Source organism: Euleptes europaea, chromosome 8 (genome assembly GCF_029931775.1).
Source record: "Euleptes europaea isolate rEulEur1 chromosome 8, rEulEur1.hap1, whole genome shotgun sequence".
Taxonomy (NCBI): Eukaryota; Metazoa; Chordata; class Lepidosauria; order Squamata; family Sphaerodactylidae; genus Euleptes; species Euleptes europaea.
In genome coordinates, this window is record NC_079319.1 from 84,352,929 (window position 1) to 84,368,650 (window position 15,722).

At 46.6% G+C, this 15,722-nt stretch overlaps 1 protein-coding gene across 1 annotated transcript in view; it reads right to left on the reverse strand.

Moving 5' to 3' along the window:
• MYO10 (myosin X) overlaps positions 1 to 15,722 on the reverse strand; it is a 125,164-nt gene that overhangs the window by 62,343 nt on the left and 47,099 nt on the right. The window contains exons 13-17 of the mRNA XM_056854149.1: positions 15,248 to 15,340; positions 13,218 to 13,286; positions 12,924 to 13,006; positions 11,430 to 11,538; positions 10,944 to 11,024 (exon numbers count right to left, since the gene is read on the reverse strand). Of these exons, the coding sequence (XP_056710127.1) occupies positions 10,944 to 11,024; positions 11,430 to 11,538; positions 12,924 to 13,006; positions 13,218 to 13,286; positions 15,248 to 15,340 (435 nt within the window). The remainder of the gene's footprint in view (positions 1 to 10,943; positions 11,025 to 11,429; positions 11,539 to 12,923; positions 13,007 to 13,217; positions 13,287 to 15,247; positions 15,341 to 15,722) is intronic.

Consider the following 15,722-nt stretch of genomic DNA (forward strand, 5'->3'; position numbering starts at 1 on the left):
AATCACACAATGAGATTGTGATTCAGACTTCTTTCGTGGCACTTCAGCCTGTCAGTACAGATGCCCTTCCTGCAGGCATGGGATGACAGGGCTCAAATCCTGGATGCCTCCTTGTCTATGGAGGCCCAGGTCGTAGCCGTGGTCAAGGTGGCTTTTTTCCATCTCCACCGGACCCGGCAGCTGATGCCTTACCTCTCCCGCCCCAACCTAGCCATGGTGATCCATGCGACGGTCATCCATGCGACGGTCACCTCTAGGCTGGATTACTGCAACTCGCTCTACGTCGGGCTGTCCTCGAGACTGATCTGGAGGCTCCAGCTGGTACTGAATGCAGGGGCGAGGCTCCTCACGGGGGCTTCGCCCCAAGACCACATACAGCCCATGCTCCGCCAGCTGCACTGACTCCAGCTGGAGTATCGGATCAGGTTCAAGGTGCTGGTTTTGACTTTTAAAGCCTTATATGGTCTGGGACCCTCGTACCTTTGGGAGCGCCTCTCCTGGTATACCCCCAAAGGACATTACATTCTGCAGATAATAACTTACTGGTGGTCCCCGGCCCTAAGAGTGTGCGGCTGTCCTCGACAACGGCCAAGGTCTTTTCGTCCCTGGCCCCGGCCTGGTGGAATGCTCTTCCTGGTAGCATCAGGGCCCTGTGGGACCTGAAAGACAGCTATTCCAAAAGGCCCATAACTGAGGACAGCCACAGGTATCAATCTTGCACAGCTCATAAGGACTACTGCAACAACTACCGATTCCCCTGAAGAAGCCCTTGGGCGAAACGCGTAGGAAATTTTTACTCTGGGTAATAAAAAAAAATCTTTTAACCTATTTTGCACCATTGGCCTTGGCCTTATTTTTATTTCTTGTATTTATGGCTGCAATTTCTGCTTGGAATAAATACCACGGAACAACGTGCAACTCGCTTCCAAGTCAACCTGCACAGAGCTGTTACATCTGCTTACTTTTATGTGGTCATGGGAAATGCAAATGCCTGCCTGTTTGCAAATAATTTTTTTTGTAACAAAGCCACTTCTTTACAAATGGTATTTTGGACTGGAGTCTATCACACTGTACTTTGGGGGGCAAAGAGGGATTTTTTAAAAAAGCTAAAATAAGCACAAGCAAGGTTGTTGGCAGACTCTTTGTGGGTATTTTGTCCTTTCAGTGGAATCTGGGCCAGTCATTCATCTGAGAAAACTGATACCACACAAGAGTTGGCGCTTAGCAGCTTTCTGAAAATGGAGAAATTCTTTCGACCATTTGCTTTATCTCTCTGTTAAAAATCTGCAGGCCGGGGAGTTCTGCTGATGACAACAAAATGTGTCTAAAAGATAATTACTTACCTACATTTAAAAAACAACTGTGAAACAAGTTCGGCCTGAACAGTGCGCATCGTGGAATGTTTTTGACAGGTTTCTTAAACTTATTATCCTAATTGCTCCATCAGTGTTTGTGGCAGTTGCCTGGAGGAATTGGGGGGGGGGGTTTCTTGGGCAAGACACCCTCAATGAGCCCCCTTAACCTGAAGGGCAGGGTGTAAAAAGGGGCGGGGCCTCTCATGCAGCCTCTGTCCTTCTTGCGCCGTTTGTACAAAACGAGAATGAAGGCACCGTAGAAAGGGAGACCTTCCCAGGGATCAAGGCTTCCGTTTCCAAGACTTTCTGGAGCCAATCCTAAAACTTCGTTAGAATCATTTCAGATCAGACTCAAGAGTTACAATTATTCATTTTTTCTCATGGAATTCAATTTTATAATTTTTTTGCAAAATGCATTCAAGGCATCCCCCTGAGCAAGCCCCCCCTCACAATTAATGAAAAACATTAAATTTATTCACAATTTGTGTGCACACTTCTCATAATTATTACATAGGTGCCTTCCTTATAGAGTTTTTAAGAAGAAAAGCCCTGCTGGATCAGTCCCAGGGCCATCAAGTCCAGCAGTCTGTTCACACAGCGGCCACCCAGGTGCCTCTAGGAAGCCCACAAGCAAGACGACTGCAGCAGCATTATCCCGCCTGTGTTCCACAGCACCTCATAGAATAGACATGCTCTTCTGATACCGGACAGAATAAGTATGCATCATGACTAGTATCCATTTTGACTAGTAGCCACAGATAGCCTCCTTAAGAACATAAGAAAAGCCCTACTGGATTAGACCAAGGTCCATCAAGTCCAGCACAGGTACCTCTACAAAGCCCACAAGCAAGATGACTGCAGCAGCAGTTATCCTGCCTGTGTTCCACAGCACCTAATATAATGGGCCTGCTCCTCTGATCCTGAAGAAAATAGGTGTGCATCATGACTAGTATTCATTTTGATTAGTAGCCATGGATACCCCTCTCCTCCATGAACATGTCCACTCCCCTCTTAAAGCCTTCCAAGTTGGCAGCCATCACCACATTCTGGGGCAGGGAGTTCCACAGTTTAGCTATGTGTTGTGTGAAGAAATACTTCCTTTTATTTGTTTTCAATCTCTGCGACACCTGTGATTTTTGTTTTTTGCTCCACATAATTTTTGTGCTCACGTGTGGCTCTCAGGACTTTCTCTTTTAAGCCAGAGTGAAAAAACATAGAAGATTTGGTTTTTATATGCCGACTTTCCCTACCATTTAAGGGAGACTCAAACAGACTTACCATCTCCTTCCCTTCCCCTCCCCACAACAGACACTCTGTGAGGTAGGTGCGGCTGAGAGAGCTCTAAGAGAGCTGTGACTAACCCAAGGTCACCCAGCTGGGTTCATGTGGAGGAGTGGGGAATCCACCCTGGTTCTCCAGATTAAAGTTCACTGCTCCAAACCACCGCTCTTAATCACTACACCATGCTGGCTCTCTTAGCAAAGTTGCTCTGGCTGAAAGGGGTAATCTAGAGGGGGAGGCAGAGATAAACTCTGGTTTTCTACCCCCTCTCTCCAGCCTTTCAAGGGCTTTTAAAAAATTAAAGCTAAGCTGCATCTCAACTGTGAGCCACGGATCAGCTGTTAGAGGGAGGGGGAGAGGGGAAATGTTGCAGAGGGGCAGGGAATATTCCCCCTGGGAAGGGGACCCTGCTGAAACATATCAACACAGCCAGATTTCTTAACACGATGCATCCTTGTCAACATCGCTGCGCAACCAACCGTGTTTGCCTTTCTCTCCTATTTGGTTGGCAAGGCGCATTTAAATCCCAACAGACTGATAATTTCTCGTTAGGGCGAGGTCATATCAGCACGACCTGGAGCAGCATGCTACCTTTTGAACAAGGTAACATGCTGGACAATGGCGGCAGGTTCTGGGCAACGCTGTCATGTAGCAGATTCCACAGTCAGACTGGTCAGCAGAAGATGGGAGCTGCCTCCTGGACCTCCTCAGCATACAGCCATGATCCTCCATCAGTAGGGTTGCCAACTGCCAGGTACTGGCTGGAGATCTCCCGCTATTACAACTGATCTCCAGGTGACCGAAATCAGTTCTCCTCGAAAGGCACAGAACTCCTGAACTCCAGACAGTTTCACAAGCTTCTGCCTATATGGCTGTCCCCAGCCCTTTCTTTCTCCTCTATAAACCTCTTTGTCATCTGGGCAACAAGGAACCTCCCGCAGGCCTAAGCAGGTTGGGACCTACAGAGACCAATGAAGCCACCTGCCAAGGACTGGTGACCTGGCCGTTAGCTGATTTGGCAGTTCAAGGCAGGTACTCAAAACATAAGATCAACCAAGCCCCTGGTGGGCTGCGTTCACTTGGTGGATCTCATAAGACCACAAGAGCCCTGCTGGATCAGACCGAGGCCCATCAAGTCCAGCAGTCTGTTCACACAGTGGCCAACCAGGTGCCTCCAGGAAGCCCCCAATCAGCATTGTCCTGCCTGTGTTCCACAGCACCTCATGTAATGTAATATTCTGCTGTGTTGTGTACCACCTCGGAAGCTTCTGCAAAACAGGGGAAAGTTTCTCATTTATGGTCATCCTGGACCTTGGTAAGAACAGTTCAGAGAGTATGTGGAAAGGCCGGGATGTTGCTTAGGGAATTCCTAAAATGTAAAAGTAACATGCTTCCCTTTTAAATATGGTCCATCCTCTCCATGATGTCAATGGAACACCTACTAAGAGTCACCTATATGAATTTAAGGTAGAAGAAGAAGTTGGTTTTTATATGCTGACTTTCTTTACCACTTAAGGGAGAATCAAACCGGCTTACAATCACCTTCTCTTCCCCTCCCCACAACAGACACTCTGTGAGGTAGGTGGAGCTGAGAGAACTGTTGACTAGCCCAAGGTCACCCAGCTGGCTTCATGTGGAGGAGTAGGGAAACCAACCCGGTTCACCAGATTAGCCTCCGCCGCTCATGTGTAGGAGTGGGGAATCGAACCGGGTTCTCCAGATTAGACTCCACTGCTCCAAACCACTCCTCTTAACCCCTACACCACTCTGGCTAGTATTTAGGCAGTATTTAGATTCTTCAATGGAGAAATAGACCTTCACTCCAAGGAAGCATGCTTAGGAGCACAACCTTGCACACGGTTTTGCAGAGTCCTGTGCCACTTCACCCCCACATCTGTGACGGTGAGAGATGCACAGACTGCTGCGGGACTGAACTGAAATGCTTTAGAAACAGAAAACTCCATTTTTGGAAGGCCAAGCTCAATCACCTTTCTTATTGCTTTTCTTTGTTCCTCTTCCCTCTCCCCCTTTAAAAGGTGGGCGCAGGATCCCCACCTTAACAAATGTGCAACCATCAGGTTTTGTCAGAGGGATTGCAAAATTCATTCCAACTTGCGGCAGCTTGCATAACAGAGGCTTACTAAGAAGATAACCCCTTTCAACTTCTGTACTTTTCACCCCCTCCTCCTTTTTTTTTAACGGAAACTGCTCTGCAAACAAAGCAGAATCTTTTTTTTTTTTAAGACTGCCTGGCAAACATTAGAAATGTTTTCCTTCCCAAAAATCCCTGTTCCCCAAACTAATGTTTCAGCACACAAGGTGTTTTTGTAAATACACCCTTTTCCATAGAAAAGAGAGCAAATGGTACATGACAATTCTGTACACCCTTTTAGCGCAACCTCAGAGTTGCCTGCTGGCTTTTTGCAGCAGTTGGCAATCCAGGGCACCAGCAGGAAGATTTGTGCCAAAACCAGCTTTCCGCAATGTCCACTTTTCTGCAGTATTCAAAAACAGCACTAACTTGGTAATTGTATGGCTCCCTCTGGAAAGGAACTCCACGGCTAGAAACCTGCCCCATTTCAAACTTTGCCATTGATTTCCCTTCCCACAAATCCACTGAGGCCTCAGTGCAAAAACTGAATATTTTCAAATTTCTAAATCTGTGTGTGTTTCGAGAGATTTCCCTTACCTTCAGGAAGCTCTTCTTTCTTTTAGTTTTTAGTCAAGCACAAAAAACCTGCATCTTCAGCTGCCCACATGAAGCACACACACACACACACACACAGAGGCATGGAGACTTGTGCACAAAATGGAGCTTTCTTCAACTTGCTAGTATGTCAAGCCATTCATGCGATGTCTTTGGCTGTGCTTGTTTTAATTCATTCCTCCTGCTACTCAAAAGGAAGCTGTGCCCAGCCAATGCTGGCTCTGCCGCAGCCACCGGGAAGATACTCTCCAAACCACATGAATGCCGGGGGCTAATCTTCCTTTACGAGCACAGAGCATGCCAACAAGGAGCGAAGGCCAAAGGATTCTTTAGGGACCTCCAAGAGATAAAAACGAGCAAGATGGCTTCAAACAAGTCTAGCCTGAGGGTCAGGGACTCTTAAACACTTTCCACAGAGAAGAATAAGCTGCCCCTCTGGTTGTGCATTCTGAGCGCCTATTCATCAAGGGCTCCACAGATCTCCTGGAGCGGTTACCATGTCGAGGCAGAGAATGGGATCAGAATTTAAGCCGCAGTTGTAGAACTCTGAGGCAAACTATCCTTCGGCTTGCTTGAGGGTATATCTAGGACAGTCGCTAAGATACCTGCTGGGGTGGAAAATGAAGAGGGCTTGTAAATGAGGAGTTGCAAATGGAAGAAAAAGGTGATGAGGAATGAGAACCCAGCTTGTATTGCAGCAGAGCCCCCCCCCCCTCACGAAACTCCAGAGATCTGGCTTGTTTGGAAAATAGAAAACTTTCTACCTGCACTCAGGTGACGTGATCAGGTGTATACATGTGCTGGGTTGACATGCCACATTGAAGTCAGGCACCATATTATAGCTGTTTATTTATGTATTAAGAAAAGTAAGGCTCTGTTCTGAGCCAGTGCGAGGTCCGACCCACCATCTTGGAACTGGGGCCGCTAAGGCTCCCCCCTACCCCAAGTTTTTACAATCTGAAGCAGGCAGTGGACAAAAAAAAAGGTTTATGGAGTCCTTGGTTGGCCTGGTGGCTCTCCAGTAGCACAGGTCTGCTCTATTCAGAACTACTTGTGGGGACAAGAGCCATAAACGTGCCTCAAGAGTGTTATCTTAAAGGTAAGGGTGCAAATACATGGGCCTGCTTTTCAAATATGCCGCTCACCATAGGGTGATTTCTAGAGATGTGCACTAGAAAAAAAAACCTGGTATTTTTGGATCTCGATTTCATAGAGGACATACTGATCTCTTCATTCGGTATGCAGAACATAAGAAAAACTGGAATAGATTTAGATGAGCACAGAGTGAATATTGGGGGGGGTTCAAAGAAAGGGATGAACAGAGGTGTTTTGGCATTGCCTTCCTCTGCATAGCGACCCTGGTATTCCTTGGTGGTCTCCCATCCAACTACTAACATGGAACAACTCTGCTTAGCTTCAGTGATCTGACAAGATCGGGCTAGCCTGGGGCCATCCAGGTCAGGGTACAGAAGAGTGTAGACGGCATTAAAAAAAAAGGGGGGGGATGAGAGCAGGCTGTGTTCCAGAAACAATGAGGCGTTTTCAAATAGGAACCTATGCTAATGCCAAAAAAGAAACCCAATTTCCTTTGAGCTATAAATAACATCGGTTCAAGCAAGGTCACATTACTTGCTGACTCGACAAAATGCACTTAGAAATTTGCCACAGAAGACACAGTTATCTGGCTACAAAAATGTAACCCAGTCTTTGCCATCTTAGTTCTGTCCCCTTTTGCTGCCCTACTTGAAATATAATAGTTTCCAAGAAATACCCAAGTTTTCTTTATCAGGTTTATGTATTATTTGGTGCTTGTCATGATTCCAATATGGTACCAGGTCAGCTCGGGTGACTAATGGCTCATTGGGGCAGTGACTCTACAACTAGATCTGAGGCCAGTAGCTCCTTAGAGACCAACGAGATTTTCAGGGAATAATCTTTTGAGAATCAAGGCTCCTTTCATCTGATACCTTTGTCAGAGGTTTGACTCGCGAAAGCTTATACTCCCCCCCCCCCCGCCAAATTTTGTTGGCCTCTAAGTGCTACTGGACTCGAATTAAGCTCTTCTACTGCACAACAGGAAAAGAGGAAGACCCAACAAGAGATGAATAAAGGAAGCCACGGCGTTCAATTTGCAAGATCTGAGCAAGGCTGTCAAAGATAGGACATTTTGGGGGACTTTCATTCATAGGGTCGCCATGAGTCAGAAGCGACTTGACGGCACTTAACACACACACCACAACAACACAGCAACCTTCCTGAAACTATCCACAATTACAGGGAATTGTTTTTCCTCCTCCTGTTTCCTCGGCACCAATGCAACAGCACCCAAGCAAATCACATAATCCTGGTGCCCAGAGGAAACATACCTGGGTTCGTACCACAAAACATACACAGAAGCTCAGAGTCCGCTGCTTTCTCCCACTCATCCAATACAGCACATTTTATTTTGCCAAGTTTCAGAATGGTTAAGACATTGCCTTAACAATGACCACTTCAGCGGGGAAGGATAGCTTTGCCTCCACTTTGATCGCAGTCGTAGACCGGGGATGAGGGGATGGTGCAAATTGTTCCTCTGCCCATTTCCTTGCAAACACTTACTAACACAGTGGCCATTCATGTTCAGGATGAAATGGAAGCTGAGCCATTCCTTAAAAACAGCACATGAACTTGAGCCTGTCCCAACAGGCGTCATCAGAATGGCCTCAAGCATGGGTGACCACCAGGCCCAGGCAACAGGAGGGACTCAAGGTCTATGGCCTTTTATACATGGCTGCTTCCCTCGCCATCACCCCTCCGACGACTCTGGGTCTTTGTTTGAATTACGCAAGCCATTTCTGACCGTCAGAGGTCGCCTCGCTCTCCCCCTGCCTTTCCCCACATTTTCAAATTTAGGATAAAACAGGTCCTGCAAAACACGGGCAAAATGTCATCCTCAGCACGTTCTTTCTCAAGCTGGTTTACTATCCTATTGTCCTGGAAGAACATGGTGCAAACAATTCGGCACATCTGGTGGACAGGGAAGGGCCTGCTTACCTCAGGGTTTCTGAAGGGCCTGCTTACCTCAGGGCCATTTTCATCCCTCCTGCCTCTCGCAGATGCTATTTTCTCTCCTGAGTCAGCGAAGGGCTTATTAAAAACCAATCACTGCTATGACACTAGATCATTAGAGTATTATAATAATTACAGATTTTTTTTAAAAAAAAGTCCTCAGGTGGTGCGGGGTGTGTGTGTGTGGGGGAATGAACAGGAAATGATGGTTGATGTAGGAAAGTGTGTGCACACAACTCCCGTGTGGACGCTCCATTGCCAACGCAAATGGCTCTGCATTCGAAGTAGCAATGGAGAATCTTCACTGTTAGGAACGCAATCGCTCGCATGCCTTACTGGAAACACATCAGTGCCAGGTCTGAATTGACCCTATGATTCTCATGGGCATAATCTAACCACAGCTCAGCCTTTCCTGAAACAACCCTTCTAGTAGCTGAAAACCTCTTTGCCCAAAGTGGCAGACGTCAAAATTAAATTGTTAAATTGTGGAACTTCCTACCCCAGGATGTGGCGATGGCTGCCAACTTGGAAGGCTTTAAGAGGAAAGTGGATATGTTCATGGAGGAGAGGAGTATTCATTGCTACTAGTCAAAATGGATACTAGACATGATGCATGCCTATTCTCTCCAGGATCCGAGGAGCATGTCTATTATATTAGGTGCTGTGGAGCACAGGCAGGCTAATGCTGCTGCAGTCGTCTTGTTTGTGGGCTTCCTAGAGGCACCTGGCTGGCCACTGTGGGAATGGATTGCTAGACTTGATGGGCCTGGGTCTGATCCAGCATGGCCTTTCTTATGTCAGTCTGTAACATAATACCATCGCAAAAATATCAAGGAAGTGATACCAAGACAAGCATGAACAACAGCAATGAATAATGTTATGCCCAAAGGTTTCATTAACTACTTTTCGACATAACTGACAGGAAACGTCTATCTCTTCTCTCCCTGCCGGGCCTAACTGCAGCCTGGAAGGCCAGGCAGTGTTGGTCAGGGGAGTTAAATCCCTCTCTCCTCCTACTGCCTTTCAGTCTCAAACACCCAGCGGGAGAGAGGAGGTCACAGATCTCCCACCTAACAGGTAGTTCAGCCCTTTGTTTCATTTATTCTGGCTGCGACAGTTTGGCAAGAGCCCAAATGCAGGCAGCAAGAAAGTTCCGGAAGGACGGAAACTGCACAGGCTAGAAGTTAGACTCCTAGAGAGGCACCGGACTTCCCCCACGCACCCCCCCCCTGCAAGTCCCTTTCAAGCCCCCTTTCCTCCGTAACAGTCAAACACGTCCTTAAACTAAGTTAAAACGCTGGTAAAAGCGGATTCCACATCAGGCAACTAACTGGTAAATACGATACCTCAAGAAACGTGTACAACCTTCACTGGGAAAAACAAATAATCTAGGACAAGAGTTCCAAATCTGTTTTCACTCATCCTGGGGGAAGAGGGAAGGGATTTACTCTCTCCCTCCCCCAAACAGGATCTGCTTCAATCTTTTTTGAATTAAGTCTTTGATGAACCGTTTATTTTAATCTTTAATAATAGTTTACTGCAAGCCAAGACAAAACAGCCCCTGCTGGTTGAATCTGAAAGCCGTTCATTTAAACAAATGCTGGGGCGGGGGCGGGGGGGAACAGTACACATTTCTATGTTTGGTTGTCATGTCTTTGAAATCCTAAAAGCTGGCGAGTTTTTGCCTTAAGTGAATGAAGGTATCCAAGGACTGGAAGCTATGTGTAAATATTAAACTTGAGTACTTCTTTTTTCTTTAATTCCCAAAAATACTACGGTTTTCAAATTGCGTGTCAGGGAGCCTTTGGGCTTATAGGGTGGGGGCCAGGAACAGCAGACAAGACTCTCAGGAACCGCAGACAAGATTCCCTGGAAGACAACTTTCTCACACTTCCAATCTTTCCCTGTACTGCACAGTCACAGAAGAGTTCTATCCCCACACAGTTCTTTGGGGTGACCCAAAGACCCACCAACTCTGGCCAGGGCTTCAAACCATGCCTCGGACGATTCTCTGGTACCTCCCCCCTGCCCTGACTCCCATTTATGGCACAGGAGTTCCTTAGGAGACAAATCAATCCGAGAAAGCTTCCTCAAGCATTGGAAGTCTGAAAATTACTGACTGAACATGCATATTGTTCGAAAACAGCGAGGAGTTACAATCAAAAAGCATGCAATTGCTTTTCCCCTTGAGAGGTTTGCTCCACCAAAACCAACCTTGCTAACAAAAGTCCTCCCACCCTTTCATTCAAGATACTTGATTAAAATTTTTGGCAATTTTGGGGGGGGCAATTTTTGATCAATCGTTCCAACAAGGCTTCACAGGAAGCAAATAATCATCCTGCCTGCACACAAATTGTGGAAAGGCAACTCAGGACGAAAGGGTGCCGGATGCCTGAAATGTGCCAACTTGTAAAGCCACTTAGAATTTGAGAAAGAGAGAAGGACGCTAACTGTTCCAAGGACAAAAGGCACGGCATAGACAGATAAAGCTACCGATCCCCGGACTTGTGACAAAAAGAAGAAGCAAAAGCAAACACAATATTAAGCTTTACCTTGTGCATATTTGGCTTGATACAGCGAACAAAGAAAGGGTTCGAAGAGCTTAGGGTTGCCATTAAGGAATGCAGCGAATCCTAAAACAAAAAGGGAAAAAAGTTTGTGCGGGGGGGGGGGGGGATTACGGCTGCGCCTGCTGCTTATTTTCCATCAGTGATCACAGCTGCCTCTGCACTGCCACCTAGTGGCGCTGACTGCGAATCAAACCCACATAGATTTTCCCCACAGGAGCTGTCTGATAACACGTTTAATCCAAGTGGTGTTTTTTTTTTTTTTAATGAACTGCATGATCAACCAACACAGAATCTACTAAATGTTCATCTCAGAGAGGAACAGAGTTGATCTGAACTCCTGCAAATCATTTCTCATACAGCAATTATACCCACGGCTGGAAACAGATGCCCGTTTCCTCCGGGTGTTGACCGGAGGTGGAACAAGTCAGCACAATGCCTGGAAAAGCCCCGAGATGATGGAACACTCACTCTGAACTGGAGGCTGACGGTGGGTCTCCTGTGCTTGCTGCCGCATTTCAGGGTGTCTTGACTGCTGCGGCTCAAAACGTGTTCAAAGAGGTCGTAGATAAAATCGAGGCTGAAAGAGCAGCCAGGGGGGCGGGGGGGGGGGAGAATCCATGTCAAAAATCAGCACAGAAGACACACGTTATATACCACGTTACAGCTCAGTGCTGTGTGTCCTATACTGCCACTGAGTCCTCGGGGCCTGTTTTCTTTGCTCTGACTGTCGGAGGGACTCTTCTGAAATTTGCCCAGCCAAACTCCCGACAGCTGCAATCATTATTTCACTTTGTAAAAATGGATTCAGACAATGTACACAAAATAGCCATATAAAGTATACCATAAAAATCGGTGTGACTACATAGTGTAGTGTGTTGTGGTGGTTAAGAGCGGTGGTTTGGAACCGGGTTTGATTCCCCACTCCTCCACATGAGTGGCAGATGCTAATCTGGTGAACTGGGTTGGTTTCCCCACTCCTCCACATGAAGCCAGCTGGGTGACCTTGGGCTAGTCACAGTTTTCTCTGAACTCTCTCGGCCCCACCTACCTCACAGGGTGTCTGTTGTGGGGAGGGGAAGGGAAGGTGATTGTAAGCTGGCTTGATTCTTCCTTAAGTGGGAGATAAAGTTGGCCTATAAAAACCAACTCTTCTTCTACTACTACATTATCATGTTATTTATTATCTTACCATCCCATTTTAGAAGCCAGTCAGCTCCTGAAGAAGCTCCTGGGGACAGCACACTCCTGACAAACATCCTCAAAATGCAATCCAAACGTTGCCTGGGAAAGGGACTCTCTGCTGAAGCGGATTTACACATGGCAGAGGGGGCCCCTGACTTGCCTCCCTACGAGGGCCCTCATCAGTGGGATCGGAAGGGCCAGGGCCTCTTTGCAAGAGCGGCATCTGGCCACAACGGAAGGGGTAGCAAGAATCACAGCAGCAGGGAGACCTGGGTCTAAACTGCCACTTAGTCACGAGTCTCACTAGGTTGGCTTACTTAAGAAAAAGAAGAGTTGGTTTTTATATGTCGACTTTCTCTACCACTTAAGGAAGACTCAAACCGGCTTACAATCCCTTCCCCTCCCCACAACAGACACCCTGTGATGTAGGTGAGGCTGAGAGAGCTCTAAAAGAGCTGTGACTAGCCCAAAGTCACCCAGCTGGCTTCAAGTGTAGGAGTGGGGAATAAAACCCGGTTCACCAGATTAGAGTCCACTGCTCATGTTGAGGAGTGGGGAAATCAACCCAGTTCTCCAGATTAGAGTCCACTGCTCCAAACCACCGCTCTTAACCACTACACCACACTGGCTCTCTCAATGCAAGTACACACACAGGCCCAGATTTCATTTGATGGCAGATGCCCTTAGCTCAGTGGTACCCATTGGTAAATACAAGACTAAATTCCTACATCCTGGCACCTTGTAAGATCAAAGCCTTTAGAAGGGCTTGTTTTGGCATACCTGCTTTCCTGTAACAGGTTCAGAAGATCATCGCGAAAAGTGTCCCTGTTTTTCTCCAAGATTCCTCTGACATCATACTGGACCTAGTTCAAAAGAATTAGGACAGGGCTCCATTTGAAGAAGGTGGGAAAAAATTAAACAGACTGTCTTAGGAACTGCTTCTGACAGAGACTCCATTGTAAGGAGGAAACTGAATGCTTCAGTTAATTTGCAAGCGGCTCCAGGGGCAAAACACAACTGCTGCTCAAACACTATTTGGAGGACTCTCAAGGCAAATAAGAAAATAAAAATTACCTCCCCGGCATAATGTTTCACTCCAAAGTTGTGGACAGCAACTCTCGGTTTCACATAGAAAGGATTGCTCTGTTCACAAAGGAGGGGAAAACAGACAGCTTTTTAAGCACAATGTTGGAATATAAAGAAAGGGCCGATCATCCTCTCAAACTAAGTCCATCAGGACTCCCTAAAAAGACCAGCTCTGGAGAAGCCATGCTATGCTGATACGGGCAACTACAGATTCTCAGTAGTGTTGCTTCAAAGCAAAAAGGATTGTCACTCAAGAAGAACTGTGCAAAAAAAGAAATCCCACGGGGCAAAGCTGCAGATTAAAAGGCCCGGCCCCTAAAACCAACACCCTTTTCACTTGCTTCATTCACATTGGGGAACAGGAATATCCACAGATTTGCACCACAGACATATGCCACCACACCTAAAAAAGGATATTGCAGAGCTTGAGAAGGTGCAGAAAGGAACAACCAAAATGATCAGGGGGCTGGAGCAACAGCCCTGTGAGGAGCGGTTGAAACACTTAGGGCTGTTTAGCTTGGAAAGAAGGCAGTTAAGGAGGGACATGATAGAGGAATATAAAGTTATGCCTGGTGTGGAGAGGGTGGACAGGGAGAGGATTTCCTCCCTCTCTCATAATACCAGAATGCGAGGTCATCTGGTGAAGCTGGAGGGTGAGAGATTCAAAAGCGATAAAAGGAAGCATATTCAAATTGTGGAACTCCCTGTCTCAGGATGTGGGGATGGCTGCCAACTTGGAAGGCTTTAAGAAAGGAGCGGACATGTTCATTGAGGACAGGGCTATTCATGGCTACTAGTCAAAATGTATACTAGTCATGATGCATACCTATTCTCTCCAGGATCAGAGGAGCATGCCTAATATATGAGGTGCTGTGGAACACAGGCAGGATAACGCTGCTGCAGTCGTCTTGTTAGTGGCTTCCTAGAGGCACCTGGTTGGCCACTGTGTGAACAGACTGCTGGACTGGATTAGGCCTTGGTCTGATCCAGCAGGGTTTTTCTTATGCTCTTTATACCGAGTTTTAAATATGTTGCCCTGCTCTACAACATAGACCATCCATGTCTTCTCCAGACTGCAACCCAAATTATGCAGCCATTCAACAGTTTGGCAGAAAAGAGGGCCCGTTTCCAGCAGCTCAGCTGGCCCACCCATCAGCTCTCCTTCTCCAGATGCTATCCATGGCTGGCCATTCTGTAGCTTAACAGAACACCGAGACAGAAAGACAGAGAGGCCTTCCCACCCCCACCCCCAATACAATGGCCGCCTGACCTTTCCTCAGCAGCTGGCCACCCACAATGAGATGCCCTGAGGCCCCTTAGATGGGCCCTGCTTTGCTAACCCCACTGCAATATTTCTTCGGCAGCTGATGTGAACAAGGAGGGTGAGACATAACAAGTGAACAAAATGGCTGTCAGAACGGTCCAGTTCAACTAGGGTGGCCAACCTCCAGGTAGTAGCTGGAGATCTCCTGCTATTTACAACTGATCTCCAGCCAACAACTGATCTCCAGCCAACAGAGCTCAGTTCATCTAGAGAAAATGGCCGCTTTGGCAATTCAATTTATTATGGTCATTGACCAGCAAAGCAAATATTCAAAGGAATTAACCTTGATTAAAAAGATAAAATATAACAATATATTCGTAAGACATTCAAAGGGATTGATTAAAAGGTTAAAAAATAACAATATATTTGTACGTAAAACATCAATTAGAATAAAATATTTACAATAAAATTAAATATCTACATTAATATTACCCATGGCCGCTTTGGCAATTGGACTCTATGGCATTGAAGTCCCTCCCCTCCCAAACTCCACCCTCCTCAGGCTCCACCTCAAAAACCTTCTCTTGGTGGCAAAGAGGGACCTGGCTACCCTACGTTCAACCCAGTGATGTTCGCTAAACCCTATGAGTGCTCTAAATAAATTAAGCTTGAAACATGCGTCTGGGGGGTTCGGTAAGAACTGCAAACCCTTAGGAGTGCCTGCTTCCCAGCAAACATTGTGGGTATTACTTACCCCATGCTGAGTGTGTAACTTTGTCAACAAGGTGCTGTCAGTAGCTTGAGGGAAATGACTTTCTTCATTAATAAGTGCTAACAAACCGAGTTTCTAGGGAAGGAAGACAAAATAGTGTCAAGCAGGCCACACTCTTTTTCATTATTCTTTGTAAAAAAAACAACTCATCTAAAATTCAATAATAAATGGAGAAAACAGTAGGACCTATAATGCTTTCAGTTGTAAACGGATTCCAGTCGTATATTCTTCTCATGTCTCAAATTGGAGCCAGATGGTTTGTTCTCCTTGTAACGTTGAGGGATACAAAGAAGAGATGTGACTTCATTCTGCAGCGAGACGGAAGGGGCAGACAGGCTGGATGCTCACATCATGTCACTGGCCGAGACTCTCAGGATCCCTGGCGTGTTTCCAGGGGAGGGCAGGAAGAGACGCAGGAACACTGCTCTCAATGACACCCTCAAATCTGCCCCGGTGC